The following is a 27,288-nucleotide window of genomic DNA, read 5'->3' as shown; positions in this document are numbered from 1 at the left end:
TGGTTAGGTGAAATGCTCAAACTCAATAAATGCATGCTCATCAAGAAAACTTCAAAAATAAAAATCAGCTCTTTAGAGATTAGCATTTACAACGTATCTATTATATTTAAAATGACAGTAATAGAATATTAAGCCAGATCAATTTATACTAAAAAAATTTTAAAGGATAACTGATTTATAGGAAAAGACATTAAATAAATATTTGAGATGATCAAATCTATCATTACAAACAATAAACTGTTAGTCACTCAGTCGTGTTCAACTCTTTGCAACCTCATGGACTACAGCCTGCCAGGTTCCTCTGTACATGGAATATTCCAGGCAAGAATACTGAAAAGGGTTGTCATTTCCTTCTCCAGGGGATCTTCCCAACCCAGGGATCAAACTGGAGTCTCCTGCATTGTAGGCAGATTCTTTACCATCTGAGCCACTAGGGAAAACCGTCAGACAAACAATAAAAGACCTGTGGAAGTCACCAAATGTCCCAAAAAAAAAAAAAAAAAAAAAATACATCATCTTATTTTTGATAAAATCCAGATTGAGTAGAATCTGTCACACAAATGAGAAGATGACATATGGAATCACAGGTTCATGGTCCAGATACTTTTTTTTTCATGACCGATTAGTATCATTATATTCACCAAGTGATTTCAAAAAGTGAAGATTAAAATAACTGTAGTTGTTGCCATTCAAATTAAATTATAGCCATTCCATAGTATCTGCTTTAATCACTAAATGCCACCTCCCCCCCCATGACAAAAAAGATTTCTCCAAATATAAGCATACATGAGAAACACAAGTGTTTCCAAACTTAGCAATCATTCTCCACTATCCATAGTCCCTTTAACTGACAGGCTACCAAAAGGGTCATTTCCTATATCCAGCGCCTCTTCTTTGGAGTGACCTCCAAAATGGTACAGGAAGTGCTGAGAAAGTGAGGCCTTTGTGAACGATGACATTCAATGACATTCAATGAACTCAATTCAGTGATGACATTCAAGTCATAAGGAAGATGTGAGGGGTGGAGCTGCTGTACAAGATGGTCTCAAAAGTTCAAATCTGAGATCCTGTGACTCAGAGCACACAAATCTTAGACATAAAATTCTAAGACTACAAATAAAGAGCTATGGTTCTAACTATTGGAAAAATTTGCTAAACTGGACTTTATCATTTTTTAATATTCCTTTCAGCTCCTGATAGTCAAAATGCCTCTGACTATCCCTTCCTAAACACGCACATGTACACATACATACAAATAAACTATTGTCCCATATGAAAACATGATTCAACGACTTCGCTGTCAGTATGAAAACGTGATTCAAAGACTTTGCTGTCAGTATTACTTCTTAGCTATTTTGCATAAACTTTCCTATATGAAGGCTGCTACACAGCACCAACATCATGCAATTTTATTCATCTTCAATTAGCATTGGCATTTTTCTACCCAAACCTTCAATCAGGATCATTAAGAAATAATATCAAATTATAATTATTTTTTTCCTATAAATCCTTTAATGGAGGTACAAAAAATCACCAAAGAGGTTCAAATATCTAAGCCATAAATAAATAGAACATTCCCTGCATAACCTGCAAGTAATTAACACAGTTCAAAATAATGGAGAGGTAAGTGTACTTTGGCGCAAAAGCAATCCTAATACCTCAAGAGTAGGCAAAACAATTTTTGCCGTCAACAGTAGTAATGTCTTTACTTAAATTAAGTGCACTATGTCAAAAAAAAAAGCATAAATAAAACACAGTTTAGAAATTAATAAAGTTGTTATAGAGAGAATATTTTCTCAAAAGCAAGCTGATTAAAATATAACTAGCACTGTGGAATTGGAGAAGGCAATGGCACCAGTACTCTTGCCTGGAAAATCTCATGGATGGATGAGCCTGGTAGTCGCTAAGAGTCAGACACGACTGAGCGACTTCACTTTCGCTTTTCACTTTCATGCACTGGAGAAAGAAATGGCAACCCACTCCAGTGTTCTTGCCTGGAGAATCCCAGGGATGGGGGAGCCTGATGGGCTGCCGTCTATGGGGTCGCACAGAGTCGGACACGACTGACTCCACTTAGCAGCAGCAGCAGCAGCACTGTGGAATACTCTTGTTAATAATACTAATTATTCTACAGATTTATTCATATGTAGACTGCTTTTCTCAAGAGGCTAAAAAAAATCTCAGAATAAAATTGCCATTATATGCTTACACTCTAAATTCTGATTCATTATATTATCCTTAGGAAGAGCAGTTAAAGATTACATGAACATGCAAACAATTCACATTCACAAATGTGCTTATCCAAATTTGCAAAGCCACAGCCCTCGTAAATGAGAAACCACTTTCAGCAGAATTCTCCTCTTTAAACCATTTTTCATTCTACCCTAAACTATATTATTCTCTTTACTCCTAATTTAAAGGAATCAAGTCAGTATTATTTTAATGTTAATGTCTGGCTCCACAAAATAACCAAATGAACATCTACACATATCCATGAAAGAATAGAACTTAGGTATATAGACAGTAAGAGGGGCAAGAAAGCAAGGCAATTTCAGAAAACAAATCTGCTTCACAGATTACACTAAAGCCTTTGACTGTGTGGATCACAACAAACTGTGGAAATTCTTAAAGAGATGGAAAATTCTTAAATACCAGACCACCTTACCTGCCTCCTGAGAAATCCGTATGCAGGTCAAGAAGCAACAGTTAGAACTGGACATAGAAAGACAAGTTGGTTCAAAATTGGGAAAGCAGTACGTCAAGGCTGTATATTATCACCCCGCTTATTTAATTTCTATGCAGAGAACATCATGTGAAATGGCAGTCTGGATGAATCACAAGCTGGAATCAAGATTGCTGGGAGAAATATCAACAACCTCAGATATGCAGATGACAACACTTTAATGGCAGAAAGTGAAGAAGAACTAAAAAGCCTCTTGATGAAGGTGAAAGAGGAGAGTGAAAAAGCTGGCTTAAACTCAACAGTTGAAATACTGAAATCATAGAATCTGGTCTCATCACATCTTAGTGATAAGTGATGGCTTTAGAGTGTAAGGAAGATGCTAGATATCTAAGTATTTCATAATAGTACAGTGTGGAAGTGAAGGAGTATAAAAGATGCAACAGAAAGGCAGCAGAGAATACAAATGGCAAATAGAAGGGGAAAAAGTGGAAGCAGTGACAGACTTTATTTTCTTGAGCTCCAAAATCACTGCAGACAGTGACTGCAGCCATGAAATTAAGAGACACTTGCTCCCTGGAAGGAAAGTTATGAAAAACATAGTTAGTGTATTAAAAAGCAGAGACATCACTTTGCCAACAAAGGTCCATCTAGTCAAAGCTATAGTTTTTCCAGGAGTCACGTACAGATGTGAGAGTTGGACCATAAAGAAGCTGAGTGCTGAAAAACTGATGCCTTCAAATTGTGGTGCTGAAGAAGACTCCTGAGAGTCCCTTGGACTGCAAGGAGATCAAACCAGTCAATCCTAAAGGAAATCAACCCTGAATATTCACTGAAGGACTTATGCTGAACCTGAAACTCCCAATACTTTGGCCAGATGATGCAAAGAGCTGACTCAGTGAAAAAGGCCCTGATGCTGGGAAAGACTGAAGATAAAAGGAGAAGAGGGCAGCAGATGAGATGGTTAGATAGTATCACAAACTCAATGGACATGAGTTTGAGCAAACTCCGGGAGACAGTGAAGGACAGGAAGCCTGGCTTGCTGCAGTCAACGGGGTTGCAAAGAGTTAGACAGGACTTAGCGACTGAACAACAACAAAGAGAAGCATAATACAGGACAGCTCTAGTCATACTATTTTTCAATAGTTCTGCCACTATGTCAGCCAGAGTGACATAGTTTTCTTTCCACCACAAGATCAAAACAGAAATCCCATCATCTGACTCTTAGTCATTCCCACACATTTACTGGTCTGCTGTTATTTTAACAGAATGTCTTTTTCCCTTGCTACACTATTCCTAACAGCAGTGTTCCACCCTTTTGGTCTCAAAAGCTCTACTACTTCAAAGTGTAGCATTTTGATGAACAGAGTTATACAAACTAACTATTGGTAGGCAGGCAGAAGTTACTTTTTATATGCTTTTCATAACAGTATCATTAAATAAGATAAGGTACTCCCCACTTTTCAATTATTTGTTTCAATCAGATTTTAAGTTATACTTATTGGTGAAAGTTATAATTATTCTTGAGAATTAATCAGGCTAAAAACTTGCTCCTTAGGACAGTCATGTCTAAACAAACAAATCTGGGTACCTACACAGAAGTATTTCTTACCTCATACTACTGAACTTACAAGCATCCCTGATAATGCTGCAAAAGCAGAAAAATCTGTCTCCAGATACTTGTTCCTGTTCAGTTGCTAGTAGGGGTCACATCACATTCAAATATTCCCATGCTTCAAAGTACCCATCAGTTTTCCTTGCCAGGATGGAGACTTGGAATCTCTACCTTCACTAAAGGACTCAGCCATCTCCCCTCTGGTCTTCACTCTCTCCCTCTCCCTTTGTGAAGCAGGAACTTCCTAAAGTCAGCTGTTTCATACCCTCCCCTCTGACAGTTACTGACATCACCCATGTGTCAGGGACTAGGGATAGTGTTGAAAACAGATTCATTTTCTTCATGGGACTTAAGAATACAACGAAGATGCTAGATATCTAAGTATTTCATAAGAGAACAGTGTGGAAATGAAGGGATATAAAGGATGCAGCAGACACACAGCAGAGAATACAAAGCTCAGAGCACAGATGCAGACTCAGGAGCACTCAGGAGCTGAAAACATGAGCGGCAGCGTCACAAAGACTTGGTTTCACCACTTAGCAGATAATAATTCAGGCAAGTTACTTAGTCGAACATCTTTCTTTATAAAATAAGGTAATGATACCTTATTAAGACCATAATAAGGATAAAAAAACACATGACCTGTAGAAAGTAATTAGTGCTAAACTCTTAACTTGTAGAAAGTGTTAAACCAATAGCATTGTGAAAATACAAGAGTACCCTGATCAGAAGGGAAAATAAGATAAAATAAAAAATAAAGGTCTCCTTTCAAGTAACCCACTAATAAGATTAAAATGAAGCAAAGTTCGTGGCACTAAAAGTACTTTTCACTCAGATGTGCACTGTAAAATGTCCTCATTTGACTAAGATAACTAAATGTATAAACTTTTAAGCTTAAAATAAAAAGTTTTAGTTAATGGACAAATCACTTAATTCTAAGCACAAACATCAAGGGGAAAATTTTTAAATATATATAAATATGTATATGTTACACACATGCATACACGTATCCTGTGTAACTTCTGACAGATTCAAACAGAAGACTGGCCCAAATAAACCAATTCCATCACCAGCATTTTTCAGTGTAACTACCAGCAATGTACCAACCCTCCTGACTCTGCTGCCCGTAATGGAATTAATTAGCATCACTTTATTGTCCAACACACCAACACTTGGTGTATTTCACAATAACAAACCGAAAAATAAAACTCAAGCATCAGAAGATGCCAAAAAATAGATTTATACTCCTCTTAGTTCTGATTTAATAATTCAAAATCCAGTAAAAAATATTTCTATTATAGCAGAAGAAAGTGTTTGTGATAATTAGGGGTGCAGATAAATATGCCCACACTTTACACTCCTAGCTCAAGTACAATTCACCTATCTTTTCACATATCCTAATCAACTAATGCCTCCCAAGAATCTGAGAAAGCTTGCATTTCTTTTATTTCCAGTTACTATTGACCACAGTCATTACAGTAAGATTTAAATCACTTGCCTTATATAAATGGCTTCACTCCTACAGCCATATTAATTTTTCTTCAGTATTCCATGGGAAGAAAAGATTCTTTTCAAAGAAGTATTCTCCTGTAAGTAATGTCCTGAGCACATACATAGCATGTTTGTCCAAGAACATTAAAGAATGTACTCTACATTCTAACTGTGAACAGGCTTTTCTAGAAATGCAAATTTTGCTGTCAATACTTACACAATAGACTACAGTACATAAGCACTGTTCATGCTCTATTCATCATTCTGTTGAAAGTTTTATTAAAAATAAATAAAAGGCCTGCACTGTGTATAAAGCACTTGGGATACAAAAGACCTATTGTCAGAATATTTGTAGGATCTCCAAAACAGAAAAACGACTCCCCAAACAAATTAATTACAAATTATAGTAATTATTTTTTTAAATGGTACACCAGAAACCTGAGTTTTTTTTTGTTTTTTTTTTTTACTTAACCAACCCATAGTTTAAAAGAGGTGGCACAGTGATCTTATCATCATGGCATCTGATTAACAAAGATGAGACTACATTCTGTATTCTTCAGAGAAACAAAGGGAATTTGAGCTCTGAGACAGCTGGTGCAAGTTGACATCTGGAAAATCTCTAGGTTCTAAGGTACATGCAACCTTGGTTATAGTTTAATTTTTATTATTTTAGTTTCAGATCTACCGACTACATTTTCCTAACTAAAAGATAGGACATATTATTTGGTAATGCAAGAGAAAGTACGAAAAACCAGGTTGCATAGAAAATAGTTTACATACATCTTTTTTTCTACAGAGTACAGTTTCTTCAAAGATCGTATCTGGAAATATAAATAAATAGGTGAAAGCCAAAGTATTCTAGCCAAAAGGAATGTGCCCATGGAGGATGGGGTAAGAACTGGAGAGCAGAAGGGACCAGAAGTTCCAACACCCTCAACAACTGCTTTTTAAAGAGTTTCTCAGAACCCCTTCAAAAATCCTGATTCAAACTCTGATGAGAGTAGAAATTAAAACTCACATGGTTTCATACAAAGCCTAGAGAGGGAAAGCTACGTATAGATCAGTTTAGCTGAGAAAGATTATTGGAAAGCTGGTAAGATTATTAGAGCTCAAAGCACACTACACAGATACTGCATTTCCTTTTAGAAACAAACAGTTCCATCCAAATTGAAGTATCAGGGCAGAAACACTGCAAAGAGGAGAGTTGACCTATTCTGTAAATGCTTGCTCAACACTTTTACCGGAACAAGTACAGAAAATACATGGGGAATTCACACACTGATAAATGACCTTGCATGTAATTTTCTCATTCCATCATGCAAATATAATTCATTATTAAAACTCTGAAGTCACGCATCTATTCTTCAAGTTATCTAGACGGACATTTTTGCTTTTCCAAATCAGAGAAAAACAAATTATTACTATTAATTGGTCACAACCCCATCAACATGAGATACAAGTTTTCTGCAAAAACTTCAGTAATATAAGTGAAGTTAACATAGGTGTTTTGTTTTGTTCTGCAGTCACTGAAACATTTTGTAGGAAAATAAGATCATTCAATGTCTCTTTCTCTTCCTAGCTTGGAATAGTTAAATTAAAAATCTAGTGTACTGGCATCATTCAGTGATTTATCCTCCCTTAATTTTGAATATTATTCATTATTTACCAGATTAAGCTGGTTGCTTTTTCTTGCTTGTTTTTGCCTTTTCCCCTCTAGCTATATAATGAAGATGAGGAAAACATCTCTCGTAAAATATTTTTAAAGTAATAATACTTAACATTAGCATAGCCCTTTACAAATGTCAAAGAGCTCTCATACATAGTCTCTTTCATACTTATTGCCGACTCTGGAACTAGACTGTCTGGTACTAAATTATGATTCTACCACTCTGTTGTGACCTCGAGGAAGTTACTAAACTCTCTGCGCTTCAGTTTCCCCATCTATAGTGATAATTCTCATACTTCACAGGACTGTTATAAGAATTCAATGACTATACATAAAATACTTAAAACAGTGCCTATGACATAGTACACACTACATAAGCATTAGCTATTTTTTTTTAATTACTGTCATCAAGATAAATCATCATATTCAGGTCTCACAACAATTCTATAAAGACAGTAAGTATCGTTTTACCCTTTTTCCAGATAAAGGAATCAGGCTCAGAGAAATCAAGCCAAGTCACAGTTAAGAAGCAGAATCCAAACTAAAAATACTCAGTCCTAAGAAAGTACCAAGACTTTTCACTACATTAGGTTGTATATATTATATATTACATAGCACAAATTTTTAGCTTACATAGTTCAACATACTTCTAAAGACTATAATTACTACTCTTTTAAACATTTAAACACTCAAATAATTCTATGCAGCACACACTGGTAGCCATGCTAAGAATATACCTTTTATTCAAAATAAACCTTCATCTCTTGCTAAGCATTTTAAGAGTACCAAAAGTGAGTCAGACTTCCAAAGAAAATAATTGGACTGGCTGGACAAGGTAAACCTATCATTAATTTTCCAATATTTAGAGTTTATTTTTAAAAACAAAATGTATACCCCATGAAACTTGAACACATCCATACAATGATTTATGTAGGGCAGGGAAACAGCATGCATTTAGAGTCACAGTTCAAGTTCTAGTTCAATCTCTTCTAAGCAGGGACAATGGACAGTCATTCACTCCTTTGAGCCTCAAGTTACTCAGCTGTCCAATGAGAATCTCCTCACAAGAGATAATGTAGGTGAAACACTTTTCTAACTATAAACTACACCAAAATGTGTTAACATTACCATTAGTTACTTTGATTACATTGAGGAACAATACTGAACATTCATTCACTCACCATTTTTTTCCCCAAAGAAAACTGCTGACAGAAGTCTTGCAATATAGAAGTATCATTCTGAGCACTCTGTGTAATTGTATAAGGTGACAATGTGGACGGACTACCACAGGGAAAGAGAAATTTCTCTGGTAACCCACAAAGTATCTATTCTAGTACCGTGTACTTCAAGGAGACACAGTAAAATCTGAACAGAAGAAATAAGAGAACAGACCATGTCACAAGCATCTGCATACTTTTCTTTCTGATTTTAAACAGTAAATGTTTTTAATCTAATCATAAGAAAACTAAGTGCACATATTATCACCAGAGCAGTAACCATAATACATTACATTTGTGTGATACTTTTACAGTGTTCAAAGCATTTTATACTTATCATTATAGAAATACAATATTACTGTTTGCTCACATGTGTATTTTAATATTTATAAAAATTCCACTGTTAGGCGAGTCCCTTAACTTCAGTGTCTCAACACACACAAAAAATGAAGGATTTACACTGCATAGTAGATAAGACTCCTTTTTAGAACTACCATATGTACAATTTTAAGTCTGTGATTACAAAAAGAGTAAAAAAAGTATTTAATGGGAAGAAAATTTTAAATTACAAAAATACAACTTATTAGAAATGAGTATGTGACTTTAAATGTCCCTTTTTTAAAATCTTACAGTGAAAATATGTTCAAAAATTCCTGGAAAATTGAGTTAACAGCATTTTATAGTTAAACTTTGTAGTTAATTTGAGAATTAAAGAATATTTCAAAGAAAATTGAATAAATACATTTACTAATGTAAGGTTAAAATTCAGTAATTATCATTATACCATATACAATACAAAATACAACACTAAAATTAATTCACATATAGTTCAGAAAACACTTTAGAATATTTTCATACTCAGAGATATTGTGAACATATGAACTATATGATATATGTGAACTATAACAATGGAGTATCATACATACAAATGACTTCAATTATTTAAGGTCTCTGGCTTAGCATATAAACTATCAACTTCTGTACAAAGAAAATAAAACCACTCCTAACAGTATCTTATAGAATCCAAAGGGGGGAAAAAAATTTTAACAGCAACCTGTTTATACTATTTATCAAGCACCTACTATTAGCTACCATCATTCAAAAATGAAATCAGATCCTTCCTTTTCAGAAGCATAAAATTTAAAGACCAAGTAGAGATAGTGCCATGGGTGCGGGGGGGAGAGGGGTTACTCTTTCTGGACTGGACTACCAGGGGCTTTTTCCCACCCAATGATTTCAAAATCAGAACCAGTCATCCATCTGACTGAAGATGAAGAAACAAACAGTTCATGTTCTTCAGTTTTTTTTTTAGTTGTTTTTTTCAGGTACAGTGATGAACTGCTTATGATTATACACACACACACACAGACACACACACACACACACAAATGGTCTGACCTAACTAAAATCATGCCATGACTTGAAGTCTAGAAGCAGAAGTCAGAAGATCACTTCTGGCACTAAATATTTCTCTGTGACTTTGGAGAAAACACCACCAAACCATTCCTGGCCTTCAAACACTTATGGTGTCTTTGGGTTAAGTTACTAAACTTCTCTAGGTCTATTCCCTCAACTACAAACTTACACAGTTGTACTAGAATCCAAAAATATCTGGATTAGTGGTTCTCACTTTAAGGAGAGATTCCTGGGCCCACTCCCCAGGATTCAGAATGTCTGGTTCAGAACCTAGGAAACTAAATGCTCATCAAGCACCACAAGTGACTGAAATGTGCAGGCGGGCCTCAGGCACACTTGAGAAATTAACTAGCTCATCTTTAACGCCCTATCTGTACAAAAAGATGACATTACTCATTTCAGCACCAAGGTTGTATTCAGGAATTCTAGATCTAGCTCAACATGCAGGACATTATCTATGTTAAGCAAATATTTATACAGAGTAAGAAAGGAAGGAAGGGAGTGGGTGAAGACAGAAGGGAAGGAAGGGAGAGGCTAGCTAGCTTACTGGTCATATTTTTGCCTAAGAAATACAGAACAATAGTAAAATTAAAACTGCATAAAACATACATCAGTGGCTGGAAAGTGAAGACCTCAGTCTCCACACACATACAATTTTAAATACAACATCAGCCCTTGTCAAAGTGCAAAGTCTAGGAAGGAAAAAGCAAAAAATAGTACATGGAAGCCAAAAGAATTTTAATGGGAAATTACTGATGACTAAAAGTTGGTGACTATTTTCCCCAGGTAGAAGAGAACAGAATTTAAGGACCAGAACTTGGATTTGGGACTAAAGTTTGAAGTTATTGGTTACTCATACACATAAATTTCATTTGGGATAATATATGAACTGCAGAAATATTGTTGGCAATATTAACTTCCGTCCATTTTTTATTTCCATTTTCCCATTCACTTACATTATAATTTTTGAGATGTTTTATCTTCACTTCTGATGATCTTCAAATGTCAATGGCTCTTAACACATTAACTGTAAACAAACACAAAGGAACTTAAGGGAATTCAGATATTTAAGGAATCCTACAGTAAAATAGTCTAAAGTACTCTGTAAAGCCTAAAGGGGAGGGACGGGGAGAAAGAGGTTTTGGCATCATGTTTACTCTTTATTAATTTATCTGATATTCAAAATGTAAGCCTGTTCTTCTAACTGAAAGTGATACCATCCTCTTACTATTTAGGCAAAGAAAAAAAAATTATCCTATTTTCCGTTGGAAGAAAAAAACATTCAAAACTAGAGAAAATTCTCTCCAAAGATCAAAATTCTGAACTTAATATCCTGTGCACCTCATCATTCTGCTCAGCAGAAAGTGCAACTGGTCAAGGAAACTCACTTCCCCATCAAGACACCCACCTGACCTGCCTGGGACTGCCCTCTCACTGCTGAACCAAGTTCTGCCCTGGAGCTGGGGCACCAGATCGCCAGGCATGATGAGTTCATTTTGGTACTGAGCCCCTGAAGTTAAACAGAACTTGGGTCCAAATGTCAAACTGCTTTCCCTAATCTGCAGTTTTCTCATCTGTAAAACGTGAATACTAATACTGCTTCTTTCATACAATTAGGAGAATTAAAGGGGAAAATGCATATAAGGAATTTTAGCACTATGCCAAGCACACAGTAAGCACTCAATAAACATTAAGTGCTTTTATTTACATTATTGTGACTATTGATACTACTACTATCGTTTACTAGGACAACTTTCACTTGAAAAGCAAAGTTTATCTCAGGTGTTCATATTTTTAGGTACTGCTTTTGGTTGTAACAGAAGAATATTATCCAGTACCAGTAACAGAGGACATTTATATTGTGTAAAGTTTTATTCTTGACCTTTGCCAGGTGTCCTGGCTCAATTCAAGAAAATTAAGGCTCATGATACTAGCCCATCATGAGTCAAAGTTATTACACCTTTGGCTAACACACAACTTCCTAACAAAGTCTTACTTGAGCAACTACCCACTTGCTAGTTTCAGTATTGCCAATGCTGTTAGAAAGAAGATGGATATGTCTGTTACTCATGCCTATCAAATCCCTTGAGCACAATGAGTCACAGGAGTCTCCCAGAAGAGACTCCTCTACCCTCCTCTATTAATCCCCAATGATTAAACTTCTTATGTTTGACATGACATGCTTAAAATATCAATATTTAAGTTTGGTAACAAAAATGCATAGAACTTTTAGATTGAAGATACAAAAATAAACACAAGATATTGGCAAAAGCATTCATAAATTAACATGGCCCTGAACCGCCTGCTTTCCTTTCCTTATGAAGACCAAATCTTCTCAACTGAAATGAGAGAAAATACCTGAATATAACCTGATGCAGCATTCTGGGAGGATATAAAACACATGGATACATGGCCTCGAAATGAATGCCAAAGTGCAAAGGAATAAGCAGTGTAGGCCACTCCCTCAGACCACCACCGCTTTACCCAACAATTCCTTGAGCTTCTCAAATGAAACAGCACAGCTGGTCACTCTTCATTTGATTTCTATTTGCTTTTCACTTAGTGCCACGGGAATAAATAAATGCATCCTTTTCACTGTATGGTCCTAGATTAAGATTATAAAAATCTAGCCTAAGATAATACACACACAAAAAAGTAAAAAGCTTAAAAAATCAAAAGTTTAGAGGGCTCCAAGATACAGTTCTCATTTTTGGTTTGCTACAATATATTATCTCTCTTTCCAGGCATTTTCCATTGTGATCACTGCAGGCAAATCTAAGAATGTCTCTGGCATAATTAAGTGTTGTACGCTTCAACTGAAAAATATTTTCCTTGCTTTAAGAAGATTTATCTGTATATATGGGAGAAGCTACTGCCTGTCTTCAATACCTATTCTCTCCTAGTCCTTAGACACACATTTCCAACTTTCAGTTTAGAATAAGGCCTCCCAGAAGAGACTGCATAATCTAGCCTCCACTGTGGTAGGTATGGCATGGGACCATGATCTGTCAAACTGGATGTAAACTTAGAAGGTGGTATGTGACTTCAAAAAATGTATCCTTTAAATAGAGGCAACATGCCTTTCTTCTTCCTGTCCTCCTTTTGGACTCAGGAAGATCAGTGGTTAAAGAACTGCAACAGTAATTCTGGCTCTCATGGTAACATTGGAATGTAAGATACAGTAAGTTAGAAAGAGTCTATGTCCTGGATACTTTATATCCATTGTATCAGATCTGTATTAACTATTCCTGGGTTTTATGTGGGGCAAAATAACACAAAATTATCTTTGTTTTATGACAAGTTTTACTTTGGATTTTCTGTTATACTCTGCTAAACCTAAACTTAAAAAAAAAAAAAAAAAATGAAGAAGAAAGAAGAGTTTTCCAAGTAAGTGTATTTAGGTTTTTTGAAGTGTATAGGTTGAAACATTTTAAAATTTTTATTATATAGCATCTGCCCTTATTTAACCTAGACTAAGAATTACTTAAACAGCCCAAGAGTTAATCTCATCCAGTGAAGTCTTTTAAAGAAGGAAAATTCATCAGCAATTACTGCCACAGTACTAAGGTACTTGGCCAGGAGAAGAATTAGAAAACTTGCTCATAAGTGATCTATAGTGATGACAACACTGGTACATATATAGAAACACATTAAGAGGGATACCACAGTTAGTTCTGTGTAATAAAGCTACAGGAAAGGGAATTGAGGTTACTGAGGTTACTATTTTCATTAAAAGGGCATCTTCCCTGTCCCTTTAATTATAACCGCTTTGTATCAATCTTTTCATTTTATATAGTTCCATTTTTAACCTGACTTCCCATGTAAAGCAAGCTTATCACTCCCTATGCACGACTCTCACCTCTCAATAGCTTTAATCCTATCCATTGATTTAACTAAATCATAGAGTAGGCCAAGACATTGCAAGTGCTTTACCAACTCAAAACTAACTTCCTTTAGAAAGAAAATACTCTATACTAATCTGGAGAATTTCCTGAATCACACGCAACCTTTGTCCCTGGTGAGTTTGAATACAATAGCATTAACTGGAAGCTTTCCAAAATAAACTCACTGCTTTCTGAACATCTGTATTTGGGTTATTTCCTTCCCTTGGACATAATCCTTTATTGGTTCAGGTGATAGCCTTCTGGAATTCTTTTTAATAGTTTTAAAAATTGTATGTTACCACTAATGTATCTCACCAAGGACCTATTTTCATAAGCCCCAAAACATACATTCTTGTTTTGGTGTTCTTTTTTGTGGCTAAGAAAGAAAAGCTCTCAGGAAATTTCCTAAAAGCCAAATATAATAAATCCACAAGAGATGGACTTTTACCTTTCATTATGTCAGTGAATATTTTTACAAAAGTGCTCTCAAGTAATGCGCTTGGAGTTACTAAGCAACCATCAGTAAAAGACTCAATAACAGTGGTTCCCAAACTTCAGCATGCATCAGGATCACCTGGCTGTCCTGATAAAATACAAACGCTGGTCTCCACCCCCAAAGCTTTGGATCAGCTACATCTGAGGCAGGGCCAGGAAACCTGTATTTGAACAAATTCCTAAGGGATGCTGATGTTACTGTCTTAGAACTACTGAGCTATATTAATAGAAGACTGATGATGACAGAGTAAGCAGGTAAAAATCCTACACAGGACCCAGTTTCAACTTTAGTATTAACCCGAACACTGTGATCAATAAGTAAGCTCTTTACATGTTCTTCCAGAAAAATATACATAAGTACTGATTAGTTCACAATAATATTGGATCTTATCTAATAGAACCTTAAGGTTCTTTTAGGGTCCTGTTATAATGAAACTCAAAATAAGTAATTTTTAGGCTGTCAAATGTTCAATGTCTGATGCAAGGTGTTAATAATAAGGCCAAGGTTGGAGATACAATGTATTAACTTCACTTTATTCTGTAGCTATAGTCCACTAACCCAGCCAGCTGCCTCAGAAGTCATGCCAAGAGTCAAAAGGAGAACTGGTAAGAATGTGTCATTGGATACAAATCCATCAGCACTACTGAAAAAAACAACCTGAAAGGATACTTCCTACTGGCCTCACTTCTAAGTGACCTTGGGGCTGAAACCAGGAATGAGATCCTCCAGTGAAATGTAGTTTAGAAATCTTAAAAACTCCTACCTCTTCGGGCTATGTGTGTGTGTGTATACAAGCATGCTAAGTTGCTTGACTTGTATCCAACTTTTGGCAACCCTAAGGGCTGCAGCTGGCCAGGCAGCTCTGTCCATGGGATTCTCCAGGCAAGAACACTGGCGTGGGTTGCTATGCCCTCCTCCAGGGGATCTTCCTGACCCAGACATTGAACCTGTGTCTCCTGCGGCTCCTGCATTGCCAGCAGAATATTTACCGCTGAGCCACCAAGAAAGCCCCTTCAGGCTGTAAGTATCATCAAAATTCATAGAAACAGAAATTCACGATCTGCTGTTTTCAAATGATGATAATTTTAAGGAAGACATGCAATTCAAAAATGTAATTAGCTGGAGCTACTTTTTTGATTATATTATGTGCACCTCCTCTTTGATTGTTTCAATCTAAGTTAAATGTAAATATAAGATGTTCATAAATGCTAATGAATTTATACGCTAGAAATCAACTGATAACCAAAAATAATCTGAGACAAACAAATGGTGCCCAGAGAAATTAGAAAATGAGGATATATTAGATGAAAGAAATACAGATTAAATAACTGACAAACTAAATTCGAGAGAAAGAGACCAAAGTAATCAAGACAGATGGAAAATCCAGTAGGCTAAGGAAACAATGTTGTTGAAGACAGAGGAGTGGGCACAGAAAAGATAATGCGGACAATACAAACGCCCAGGGTGTCAAGAGGCTTCACACAAGGGCATCCGTCAGCTTGAACCTGAACTTGTGACTTTACAGGCCACATTTCACTTTGGAAAACCTTTTAATTCTTTGAGTAGAAACAACAAGTAAGACAAGTGTTGAACATTCAGTCAACGTTTCTTTATTCAATCATCTACTGGGTGCCTCTCTGGCACTAGATTTATTAGCATGAATTGTGCACAGTAAAAAATAATCAAAGAAACCCACTTAAGCAGTACATACTCTAACAGTGTACAAACTGAAAGATGGAAAAAAACAGACTAAGAAGCCAGATGATTATCAATACAGTGTTAAATTCTGCTGTATAACTTCTACGGTTCTGAAGCTCACGTCTACCCTAGCTACCGTATCCAGCCCACAGGATTGTTTTATCAATAGTTTGACCACAAAAATCAGAGCAAGGCCATCTGGAATACAGTCAGAAAATCAGTGTGCTGAAATGAATTTTTTCACAACTCTCTCTCTCGGTGGGGCAGGACATGTGTGATGAATGGACAACAGCAGGATATACAAGAGCTGCTGAACAGTTCACTCAAGTAAGCAATACCAAGCAGGACTCACCAAAGAAAATTAGCTTAAGCATGCAACATGACATAATGGCTAATCAGCTGTAGTTGATAGAAACTACTATCTGAATATCATATTAAGAATGAAATTGCTCTTCTGTGAACAAAGATACGGCTTATCATGGCCTACAAGGCAAAGCTAGAAGCAATAGCAATTCTGAGCTGACTACAAATTTATAGATATACATAGACTGTGGATATATAGATATTAAAACTCAACATATGTTTAGTGTGAACCACAGATCCCACAAGAGCCAATCACTCAACCTAAATGGAGTGTGTCATTTTCCAAAAAACAATGGGCAACCACATGGGTTATGGTACTATTTTACAGATTTATATTTTTCCTACTTCCCAGAAGAGTATAAAACATTTTACAAACTAACACATTTAAACATAATATTTAAACTGGCTCCATCTAATAGTAGGAGTATTTGAAGGAATTAAAGATGAATATATTTCCAACTTCAGTTATAAATCTGACTGAAGACTTTTTGCCAAATTGAAGATGCAGCTACATAATTTCCATTTTGAAACAAATAGAAAACATAAGCAAAATTTTCCTTGAAACTAAACTCAGCAGAAATTTGGTAATCTCATGTGCAAATCACAATCTGTAATACACTGAGTAGAATTATTAACTATTATTTTGCAGGAGATATCAAAGTAATTTCACAAGGCAATTTTCCTAACTGAAAATAAGAAAAAGAGAATTTTCTAATTGTATACAATGAAAGTAGAACTACAATTTAAGAATGAGATTTCTGCAAGACTGAGATAATATAGTTCAAACACCAATATTTCACTTAATCATAGGATAATAAAAGTAATAAACTTAATCTGGGTAGGTACCTAACATTGCTGTTGTCACCATAGTTGTCCACCCTCCCTCTGTATTAGAATCACCTGTGATTGACTGTTACCCTAAATTAAATTTAAAATTAAGCTTTCTAACAAGTGTCTACAATCCAGCTATCCTATAATGTTGATTAAAGAGAGTGCCACAAATAGGTGTAATGATTCACAAAATAAGATATGAAAGAATTTAGCAGGATGAATTCTATAGACAATCAATAAACGTTATTTTTCTACTTTCCCAGAGAACAGGAATGAAAACTGGCATTTTCCTGTGAAAGTAGAGCCAGACTTATAATTTTGTCTGGAGAGGATGAAGCCAACGAACTCCAGTCAAAATTCAAGGAATTCTTAACTTTCCCATATTCAAATGTAACCTAATGTTTCATTAATAAGTTAAAATATATACATATAAACTTTGAAGTTGTTGGGCTGCTTCTTTTAGTAAATAAATGTGCTTAACTGGCAAAACTAACCTAGTTATGTGATATAAACATTTAGAGTAATTTCAAAAATTCAAAACAAAGGTTATTATCATTAAGATACAGAACTGACAGATTTTTAAAGCTTAAAGGGACCTTACAGATGCTCTAGATCAACTCTCCCTTCCCCCTGCCTTATTTCAAAAGATGAGAAAATTGCAGACTGAAGAGGTTAAATGAGACAGGCCAAATGACAAACTGAGCCTAGGACTACAGAGCCTGAGCCTCCTGACATCCAGTACTTTCTTTCTAACAAGACTATGCTGCCTCCTGTGGTTCCAAATCCTCCCTTGGATGAGATTATTTCAGTTGTCTCATTTGTTTTCTTTACAATCTATCTATCCTGAGCCATAGTTGCCATTTGTAACTTTCCCATAAAATTGTAATTTTCCAATCTGTTTTGTGAATGATTTTACAGCTGAGTGTAAATCCCCCAGGCTTCTAAATTTCATTGCAGGCAGATTCTTTACCTTCCCAGCCACGAGGGAAGACCTAAATTTCAGAGCAATAAACCTAAAGAGCACCTGAAACAAACTCACACTACTGGTACATAATCAAATGCACAATCACTCTCCAGCATAATTCAATCTACAAATTCAAAAAAAAAAAAAAATTTTTTATTAAGCACCTCTGACAGGCAGGGTCTCTGTTAAACGATGGTGATATGAAAACCAATACGATATGATCCTTGCCCTCAAGTAGCTTATAGTCTAGTAGAGAAGACAATTAAACCAACACTGTGCTTGTTAAAAACACTGTAAAAAGGGTGAGCAGGTTGCTATGAACACATTTAGGAAGAGAATCTAATAAAGAAAGGTGGGATCAGGTAATGACTGACTTTCCAATAAGGTCCTGAACAGCAACAGGAAAAAGAACGGCAGTATCACCCATATTTAGCAGAGTCGAAAACGAATTAAAAGAGAGCAACTCCAATTTATTCACGGGAAAAAAAAAGAAACATGTGCTAGTTTACAGCGGTTTAGTATCTAATAACTAATAACAACTAGACTTTTTCAAAGGAAAAGAACCTGATTTCAGTGTAGCAGTATAACAATACAGGTCTTCCATTATTTCTTAATAAAATTTAAATTACTATTTTGAAATAAAAGGAAAAAAACTGCCTTTGAAACACGTCAAGTTAACATTCACGACAGCTCTGTGGAAAGCTGCATAGTAAAATCCTCCTCAAAATTCCAGGGGGGGAAACCCCAGCTGATACAAGATGGAAACCTGGAGAACCGGTAGGTAGCCCAGGAAGGATGAAAACTACCACTCATTACTCAGGAATAATAACGTTCAGCTGGAAGATTCACGGTGTGGGTACTCTTACTTACATTTTAAAGCAAAGTTGAGGGGAGGGAGGAAGATCAGAATGCAAGGAAACCGTAAAAGAAGTGTGAAGTGACGGGAAAGAGCGGAAAGGGTGGGCAAGAACCCAGAAACCGAAGACTGAAAGACGGATGGAAAAAAGACTGGAGAAGGGTCTCAGAAAAGAGTCGAGAGAGAAAGGCAGGGAGGAGATGGGGGGGAGGGGATAGAGTCGGGGAAGGGCTGTCCAAAAAATGAATTAAGAGGGAAATGAGAGATTAGAGGATGCAGTGGACTGAGGCGTTCTCGACCGCAGATAAAAACACCAGAATACAAAAGGTAAGGCCGATGAAGAACCGCAGAGTTTGAACCTCCTCTTTCCCAGCCTCTAACCCGCAGAGAGGAAGGAAGAAGAGGTTCCCAGCCTGAAAGAAGGAATTCCGGCGCAGCTTCCCAGTCCCGGAGCCCGAGAGGTGGGCACCGTCCAGCGGGTCCCGGGCCCCTCTTCATCCCCCTCGGACGCTCGGCGGGCCCCAGTTACCTGGACAGGGAGTCCACGCTGGGCGGCCGTGCTACTGCTGGCTGGGAGCCAAGGCTCTCGCAACTCGAGCTCTTCTCCATGGCGCGGCGCGGGGGCAGCCGGAGGAAAAGCCTGCGGCGACCTCCGCAGCTGCCCGGCGGGAGGAGCGGAAGGTGGGGTGCGACAGGCTGGGCCCGCGCTCAGGCCCGCGCCGGCCCGGCAGGGAGACCGGAAGCGGCCATGTTCCCCCAGCCTGCACCGCGCGCGGGCGCTGCCGGGAGCCGCAGGAGCCCGCGGCGCCGCCGGGGCGCCCGCCCTGGCGCGCCTCGCAGGCCGTCACCCCGCGCGGCCGCCGGGGGCCGGGGAGCGTGTGACGGCGCCTGAGGGCCGAGGCTCCTCTGAGGCCAGCGGGAGGCTGCAGAAGGAGGGGCCGTCTTAAAAATAATAAAGGAAGCAGCGAGTATTACGGACGAGGGTCTGTAAACAAGGACCTTCAGGACGGGGACAATTGTGACGGGAATGTGGGGGTCGGAGGAGAGGACAGAATAATAAAGGATGTGGGCAAACCGTAGGATGAGAGGCAGAGAGACGTGGGGGATGAGGAAGGGAGGACGTGAACACAGGTTCGCGTAAAGGATGAGGCTGTGAGAGGTGAGATGGCGAAATACTCATCAGGTCAAGAGCTGAAAATGATTAAGTAATTGCTCATTAAATCATAATTAAAGCCTACTTTAAAGTTAGTGGATTCAAATCCTGCCTCTCTCAGTTATTTGCAGTGTAATCCAAGGCATGGAACATTAACTTTTTAATCTGTAAAACAGGAAAACCAGCTTCACAGACTAGATGAGTTAATACATGTTAAACACTTAAAACAATGCTTCATACATAGAAAGCCCTCATATGTAAGTAGTATTACTACCCTCTCCATAAGGGTGGTGAGGATGAAATGGACTAGTGTGTATAAGCAGTTTTTAACACAGTTTCAAACATGATAGCTACAGGAGAGGAGGAGGTTGAGAAGCAAGAAGTGATTGGTATGGTAAGAGTAATATGGAAAGTATAAACCAGGTAGGGGAAAAAAATGACTGCTCATCATTCTTGTTTCCCTTGCACCCCCAGCCCAGCATTATAGAAAGGGCACTACAAAAAAATAAAAGCTGAAACTATCAGTCCTGCTGTAACTTGGATTAAACTCTGTGTGGTCTTGAAGTGTGTGAAGGGAAAAAATCACTTTGGCATTAATCCATTGTCCACCCCAAAAGGTATGAAAGAGGAATTGTTGAGGGAACTGTTAAATGTGCAAAAGATTAGATATGAATACCATTGGCTGCAGTGGATATTGGATAGAAGGCAACGGTTTAGCAGTCTTTCCCTGCCCTCTCAAATTCCCCAACAAGGCAGGAAGGGAGTGTAAAGGGATAATCTGTGATAAGAGAACAGGAACTGGGTGAAGGGGAAGTGCTTCTGCTGGTAATTTTCTATTACAGAGGACAAAGGAAGGCCATAGAAAGGATATCATAAAGGAATTTCTCTGGTTGAGACTGAATCACAGTCACCTCATGTATGTGGTATAAAAATATGCAAAGATTATTTCTGTGAAAGAAATCAAGACAATGAGTAGTTTAAAAAAAGCTTCCTTGCTAGGATAAATAGAATTATGTTGATTTAAACTAGATGTAATTTACACTGACAATAACTGATGTCTTTAAGAAAGTCTCAAGGTATAGAAGCAGTGAAATATTAACTTGCAAGTACATTCCTCAGAAGAGCAGCTAACCTAGTTGTGTTCCATATAAGCTATAGTTCATTGTTCAGTCACCAAGTCCTGTCCGACTCCGACACTAAGTCCGGTCCAAGCTGCGACCCCATGGTCTGCAGCTTGCCAGGCTTCTCTGTCCATCACTATCTCACATTCATGTCACATATCATGTCACATATCACAGTCGGTGATGCTATCTAACCATCTCATCCTCTGCCACCTCCTCCTCTTGCCCTCAATCTTTCCCAGCATCAGGGTCTTTTCTATTGAGTTGGCTCTTCACATCAGGTGGCCAAAGTATTGGAGCTTCAACTTCAGTGACTGTCCTTGCAATGAAAATTCAGGATTGATCTCCTTTAGGATTGACTGATCTCCTTGCTGTCCAAGGGATTCTCAAGTGTCTTCTCCAGCACCACAATTGGAAAACATCAGTTTTTTAGTGCTCAGCCTTTTTGATCCACCTCTCATATCAGTACATGACTACTGGAAAAACCATAGCTTTGACTATATGGACCTTTGTTGGCAAAGTGGTGTCTCTGCTTTTTAATACACTGTCTAGGTTTGGCATAGCTTTTCTTCCAAGGAGCAAATGTCTTTTCATTTCATGGCTGTCGTCACCATCCACAGTGATTTTGGAGCCCAAGAAAATAAAATTTTCTACTGTTGTACTTATTACAATGAATGAATATGTATTGAAGCGAAAAGACTTGGCCTTTCTGTTCCATTCTCTAGCTTGGCAGGTACTGGATGGCAACTAATGTTTTTTATTTCTATAATCTGTAAAGAGAGCTTAACTGTACTCCTCTGATAGGCAAAGAGAACAGGTAGTCAGAAACAAGAATAAACATCTACAATGATTCATTAGGGAAAAAAAACTTGCTAATGCTTTTCCATCCCTACCTGTCATCCAAATTGTTGGCTCACTGTCACCTGGTATCCTGACATGGATTTTCCAATCTAAATTTGGTAAAATCCTTGGACGGGACACCCTTGTACTTTCTACTACTCAGTTCATTTTTTCAGTTCAGTTCAGTCACTCAGTTGAGTCCGACTCTTTGCGACCCCATGGACTGCAGCACACCAGGCTTCCCTGTCTATCACCAATTCCCGGAGCTGCTCAAACTATTGTCCATTGAGTCGGTGATGCCATCCAACCATCTCATCCTCTGTCGTCCCCTTCTCCTCCTGCCCTCAATCTTTCCCAGCATCAGGGTCTTTTCAAATGAGTCAGTTCTTTGCATCAGGTAGCCAAACTATTGGAGTTTCAGCTTCAGCATCAGCATCTGAATATTCCAATGAATATTCAGAACTGATTTCCTTTAGGATGGACTGGCTGGATCTCCTTGCAGTCCAAGGGATTCTCAAGAGTCTTTTCCAACACCATAATTCAAAAGCATCAATTCTTCAGTGATCAGTTTTCTTTATAGTCCACCTCTCACATCCATACATGACTACTGGAAAAACCATAGCTTTGACTTGATGGACTTTTTGGCCAAGTAATTTTTAGTAAAGCTCATTTTTAGCACTATGTTAGTAGAGCACTTGAAACCATCTGTGTAATGATGCAGCAATTTGTATTGTGGTCTATTTAGTGATTAATAAAGAACAATAATGTTAAGTGTAGAGACTTTGGAACCAGACAAATTTGAATTGGAATCCTGATTCTGTCACTTGGTGGTTGTGCTGCTGGTTTAGTCGCTAAGTCCTGTCCAACCTTGCGACCCCATGGACTGTAGCCCTCCAGGCTCCTCTGTCCATGGAATTCTGCAGGCAAGAATACTGGAGTGGGTGGCTGGTTCCTTCTCCAGGGGATCTTCCCAACCCAGGAATTGAACCAGGGTCTCCTACATTGCAGGCAGATTCTTTACCAACTGAGCTATGAGGGAAGCCCCCAATTCTGTCACTTATTTGCTCTATAATTTTGATTAAGGTGCTTTGCCTAGACTCAGTTTTCTCATTTCTAAAATAGGAATAAAAATACACATGCAATAGTTTCTTTTCCTGTACACAGTCCGTTGCACAGCAGGGTCAGTAAATGGGTATATTGCTATTATTTGTTGTTCCTATGAACTTACTGCTTTACTTTTAACTTAAATAGTAATACAGTAACTTCTCAGACTGAGCAACAAAGAATACTTTCATCTCAGCTGAAAGTTACATTAGCACTGATTTTTTTCTGACATGTTAATTACTGTGTCATATACCCCCCTCAAAAATCAACTTGATTAGGACTTTCTGCACCTCAGTTTCATCATCTTTTAAAACAACATTTTAGCCTATCTCAGGTTCATTCAGGAACCATCACTATAATCAAATAACAGTCTAGGCTCATCTCTCCTATTAAATGGTTGCCTTGAGACCTTCCCAAAAGTTATTTACTTATTTGAAATCTAGGCGAGTGTTTTTCAAATTACCTGTGAGAATTGCCTGTGTTTTGTTTTTAATTTCAAAGCCACCACCAACAATGGTGTAAATATAAGAAATATAAGCAAAATTCATTACTTGTAAAATATGAGAAAAATTATAATAAACTATATTAATTGAAATATAAGAAAAATTAATTACTAGAAAAATGAAATTTAAGAATAGCCAAAGGCATGTAAAATACAGTCCGTTTTTTTCTTATATTTAATGAGCATAAAAGTTACTCCATAAAAGTTGCATGAAAAGTTCTAAACACATATTCCCAGTTCTGTCCTCATTGTGGACAGGCAGCAAATACCTTCATATACAGGCACTGGTTGGTGGACAACAATCTGAATAGCACTGATCTGGATCTATAGGTTTGTGCCATCAGCTTAAATCAGAATAAAGTATCTTGACATAGTAAAATTAAAATGGTAGCTTATGACAAATAGATAGTTCTCCTGAAACATTAGCTAAAACGCATAATCCTTGGAAAGATCAAGTATGTATAAACCTTATAATTAGCTATTTCTATCTCAAAACTTAGTTTTTTAATTATTTTGATTTAGAGAATTCCACTTCTAGTATGGAGGAATAGTAAGCTCCTAACAAACTGACCTTAAATTAAATTAAATGAAATTAAAAGATACTTACTAACTGGAAGGAAAGTTATGACCAACCTAGACAGCATATTAAAAAACAGAGACATTACTTTGTCAACAAAGGTCCGTCTAGTCAAGGCTATGGTTTTTCCAGTGGTCATGTATGGATGTAAGAGTTGGACCGTAAAGAAAGCTGAGCACCGAAGAATTGATACTTTTGAACTGTGGTGTTGGAGAAGACTCTTGAGAATCCCTTGGACTGCAAGAAGATCCAACCAGTCCATCCTAAAGGAGATCAGTCCTGGGTGTTCATTGGAAGGACTGATGTTGAAGCTGAAACTCCAATACTTTGGCCACCTGATGCGAAGAGCTGACTCATTTGAAAAGACCCTGATGCTGGGAAAGATTGAAGGCAGGAAGAGAAGGGGACGACAGAGAATGAGATGGTTGGATGGCATCACCGACTTGATGGACATGGGTTTGGGTGGACTCCAGGAGTTGGTGATGGACAGGGAGGCCTGGCGTGCTGCGGTTCATGGGGTCGCAAAAAGTCAGACACAACTGAGTGACTGAACTGAACAGACTGACCTTTCCACAGATAAAAACTATAAACTCTAGACAAAATACAAAAAAGAATTAAACAAGCAAAAACTAACCAAGGGGTTAAGAGAGTGAACAGAAACAGGCAAAGTCAAAATATGGCGTAAATTACCTACACAGAGTAAATTTCCAATTTTTGATAGCTTTAACCTATGGATAGACCAAAATTGTGGTTCAATACAGGGTGGAAAATACTATCATAGATAGTCCACTATCTTTCTGGCCTGAGAAGCCCAGGGTAGCTAGAGAATGAGACAGGAATTCCCAAACAGAAAACCAGAGAGGGGAACTCTATACCAGTGCATTCATGCAGTTTCACTCCTGGGTGTATAGCCAAAAGAAACAAAAACTAATTCAAAAAGATACATGTACCGCAGTGTTCATAGTAGCATTACTTATAATTACCAAGGTATAGAAGCAACCTAAGAGTCCATAATCAGATGTGAATAAAGAATATGAGATATGGAATATTACTCACCTGTGAAAAAGGACGAGATTTTGCAATTTGCAGCGACATGAGTGGACTTGGAGAGCCTTATGCTAAGTGAAATAAGACAGAAAGATAAATACAGTATGATATCACTTTTATGTGGAATATGACTAGTGAATAAAACAATAAAAGCAGACTAACAGACTCAGAGAACAAACATAGTTGGTTATCAATGGGGAGAAGGAATGGGGTAGGGTCAATACAGTGGTAGGGGAAAAGGGGGAGTTATTATGAGATTATATGAAATTGTGTAAACTTCTGAAAAGTGTGAAGCACTATAGAATGTAGAGTCTTTCATTCAATTAAAAAAAAATTGAACACCAAAAAACCCTATTTTGATTTGAATAACATAAAGGCAGAATGTAAGTAGCTCAGATAAAAGAACCAAAGACAGAATATCCTACTACTCTTCCAGGTAAAAGAACTGAAGCAAGACCTGAGTTGTTACTACAAGCAAAACAAAATTTTCAGTTTGTTTCAAAGTTAATTTCTTACTTTAAAAAAAAAAAAAAAAGAAGAAGAAGAAGAGGCATGAGTGCTTTGCAGAAAAATAAAACAATCCAGAGACTCCAAAGCAATGTTCATAAATGCCAAAGACAAATTGGAATTTCTTGACATTAAACCTATGAAGAAAGTGGGACCTAGTCTCAGTGGCTTCCCCAGTGGCACAGAGGTAAAGAATCCCCCTGTCAAGGCAGGAGATGTGGGTTTGAGCCCTGGCTTGGAAAGATCCCCTGAAGAAGGCATTGGCTATCCACTCCAGTATTCTTGCCTGGAGAATCCCATGGACACAGGAGCCTAGCGGGCTACAGTCCATGGGGTTGCAAAGAATAGGACACTAGTGACTGACACTTTCACAGTTTTTATGGATCAGGAGTCTTGGCAAGATTTCACTGGGTATTCTGCTCAGGATCTCACTAAATTGATATCAAAATGTTAACCAGATTTTCTTCTCAACTGAAGGCTTGACTGGGACAATCTGCTTACCAGCTAATTGAGATTATTGCAAAATACATGTACTTTTGCCATGTAATGCCATCTTTCACAGGAGTGAAATTTCACCACATTCACATATCTGGCCATACTCGGGGCAAGGGAGTTTACAAGATCTGTACACCAGTGTTAAGAATCTTGTAGTTGATCTTAGAATTCTGTCCATTTAGTGTCCATTGGTCCAAATTTTTTTTTTAAATTTAATTGCACAAGAGTCAGGAAATGGATATTGGGGATAATTAAAATGGTCTGAGAGCAGTCTTAACTTCCACTTTGGTGAGACCATTGTTATGGCCCCTGTGAAATTGTTCATCTCTCGAGTGTTAATACCTCTAGCCACCTAAGCACAAAAAGGAGATGGAAACAAACATTATTCAAATAGATAGGTATGACAGTGAGTGAAGCCACTCTCACTTCTATGCCTTGAGTTACAGACCCATGTATGTCAATGAGGGAAAGTGCGCCATATATTGGAAGCTGTCTCAGAGGATGTGTTGTATTCTATACGAAAGAACATCAATCTTATAGTTCCTTGGACAGTGTCATAACTGAGTCTTCACTATGTATTCACTATTCTATAATAATGCTATGCTATGCTATGCTAAGTTGCTTCAGTCATGTCCGACTCTGTGCAACCCCATAGACGGCAGCCCACCAGGCTCCATCATCCCTGGGATTCTCCAGGCAAGGACACTGGAGTGGGTTGCCATTTCCTTCTCCAGTGCATGAAAGAGAAAAGTGAAAGTGAAGTCG

The 27,288-nt window shown here is 37.7% G+C and overlaps 1 protein-coding gene across 5 annotated transcripts in view; it reads right to left on the bottom strand.

The window, feature by feature from the left end:
* MTMR2 (myotubularin related protein 2) overlaps window positions 1–19,953 on the bottom strand; it is a 110,254-nt gene extending 90,301 nt beyond the window's left edge. For 2 of the 5 annotated variants that reach the window (XM_070803341.1, XM_070803344.1), the window contains exons 1-2: window positions 19,707–19,951; window positions 11,042–11,112 (exon numbers count right to left, since the gene is read on the bottom strand). Coding sequence is in view for 2 of the 5 variants with exons in the window: in XM_070803339.1 (XP_070659440.1) it covers window positions 19,707–19,786 (80 nt within the window). In the remaining 3 variants the exon portion in view is untranslated. Of the gene's footprint in view, window positions 1–8,633; window positions 8,818–11,041; window positions 11,113–19,706 lie in introns of all 5 variants that reach the window. The other 3 variants (XM_070803340.1, XM_070803343.1, XM_070803339.1) reach the window with 3 other exon arrangements.
* Window positions 19,954–27,288: the final 7,335 nt, after the last annotated feature.

This window comes from Bos indicus, chromosome 15, assembly GCF_029378745.1.
Source record: "Bos indicus isolate NIAB-ARS_2022 breed Sahiwal x Tharparkar chromosome 15, NIAB-ARS_B.indTharparkar_mat_pri_1.0, whole genome shotgun sequence".
NCBI lineage: Eukaryota > Metazoa > Chordata > Mammalia > Artiodactyla > Bovidae > Bos > Bos indicus.
Note: the sequence above shows the minus strand (reverse complement) of the source record. Positions and strands in the feature narration are given on the sequence as shown.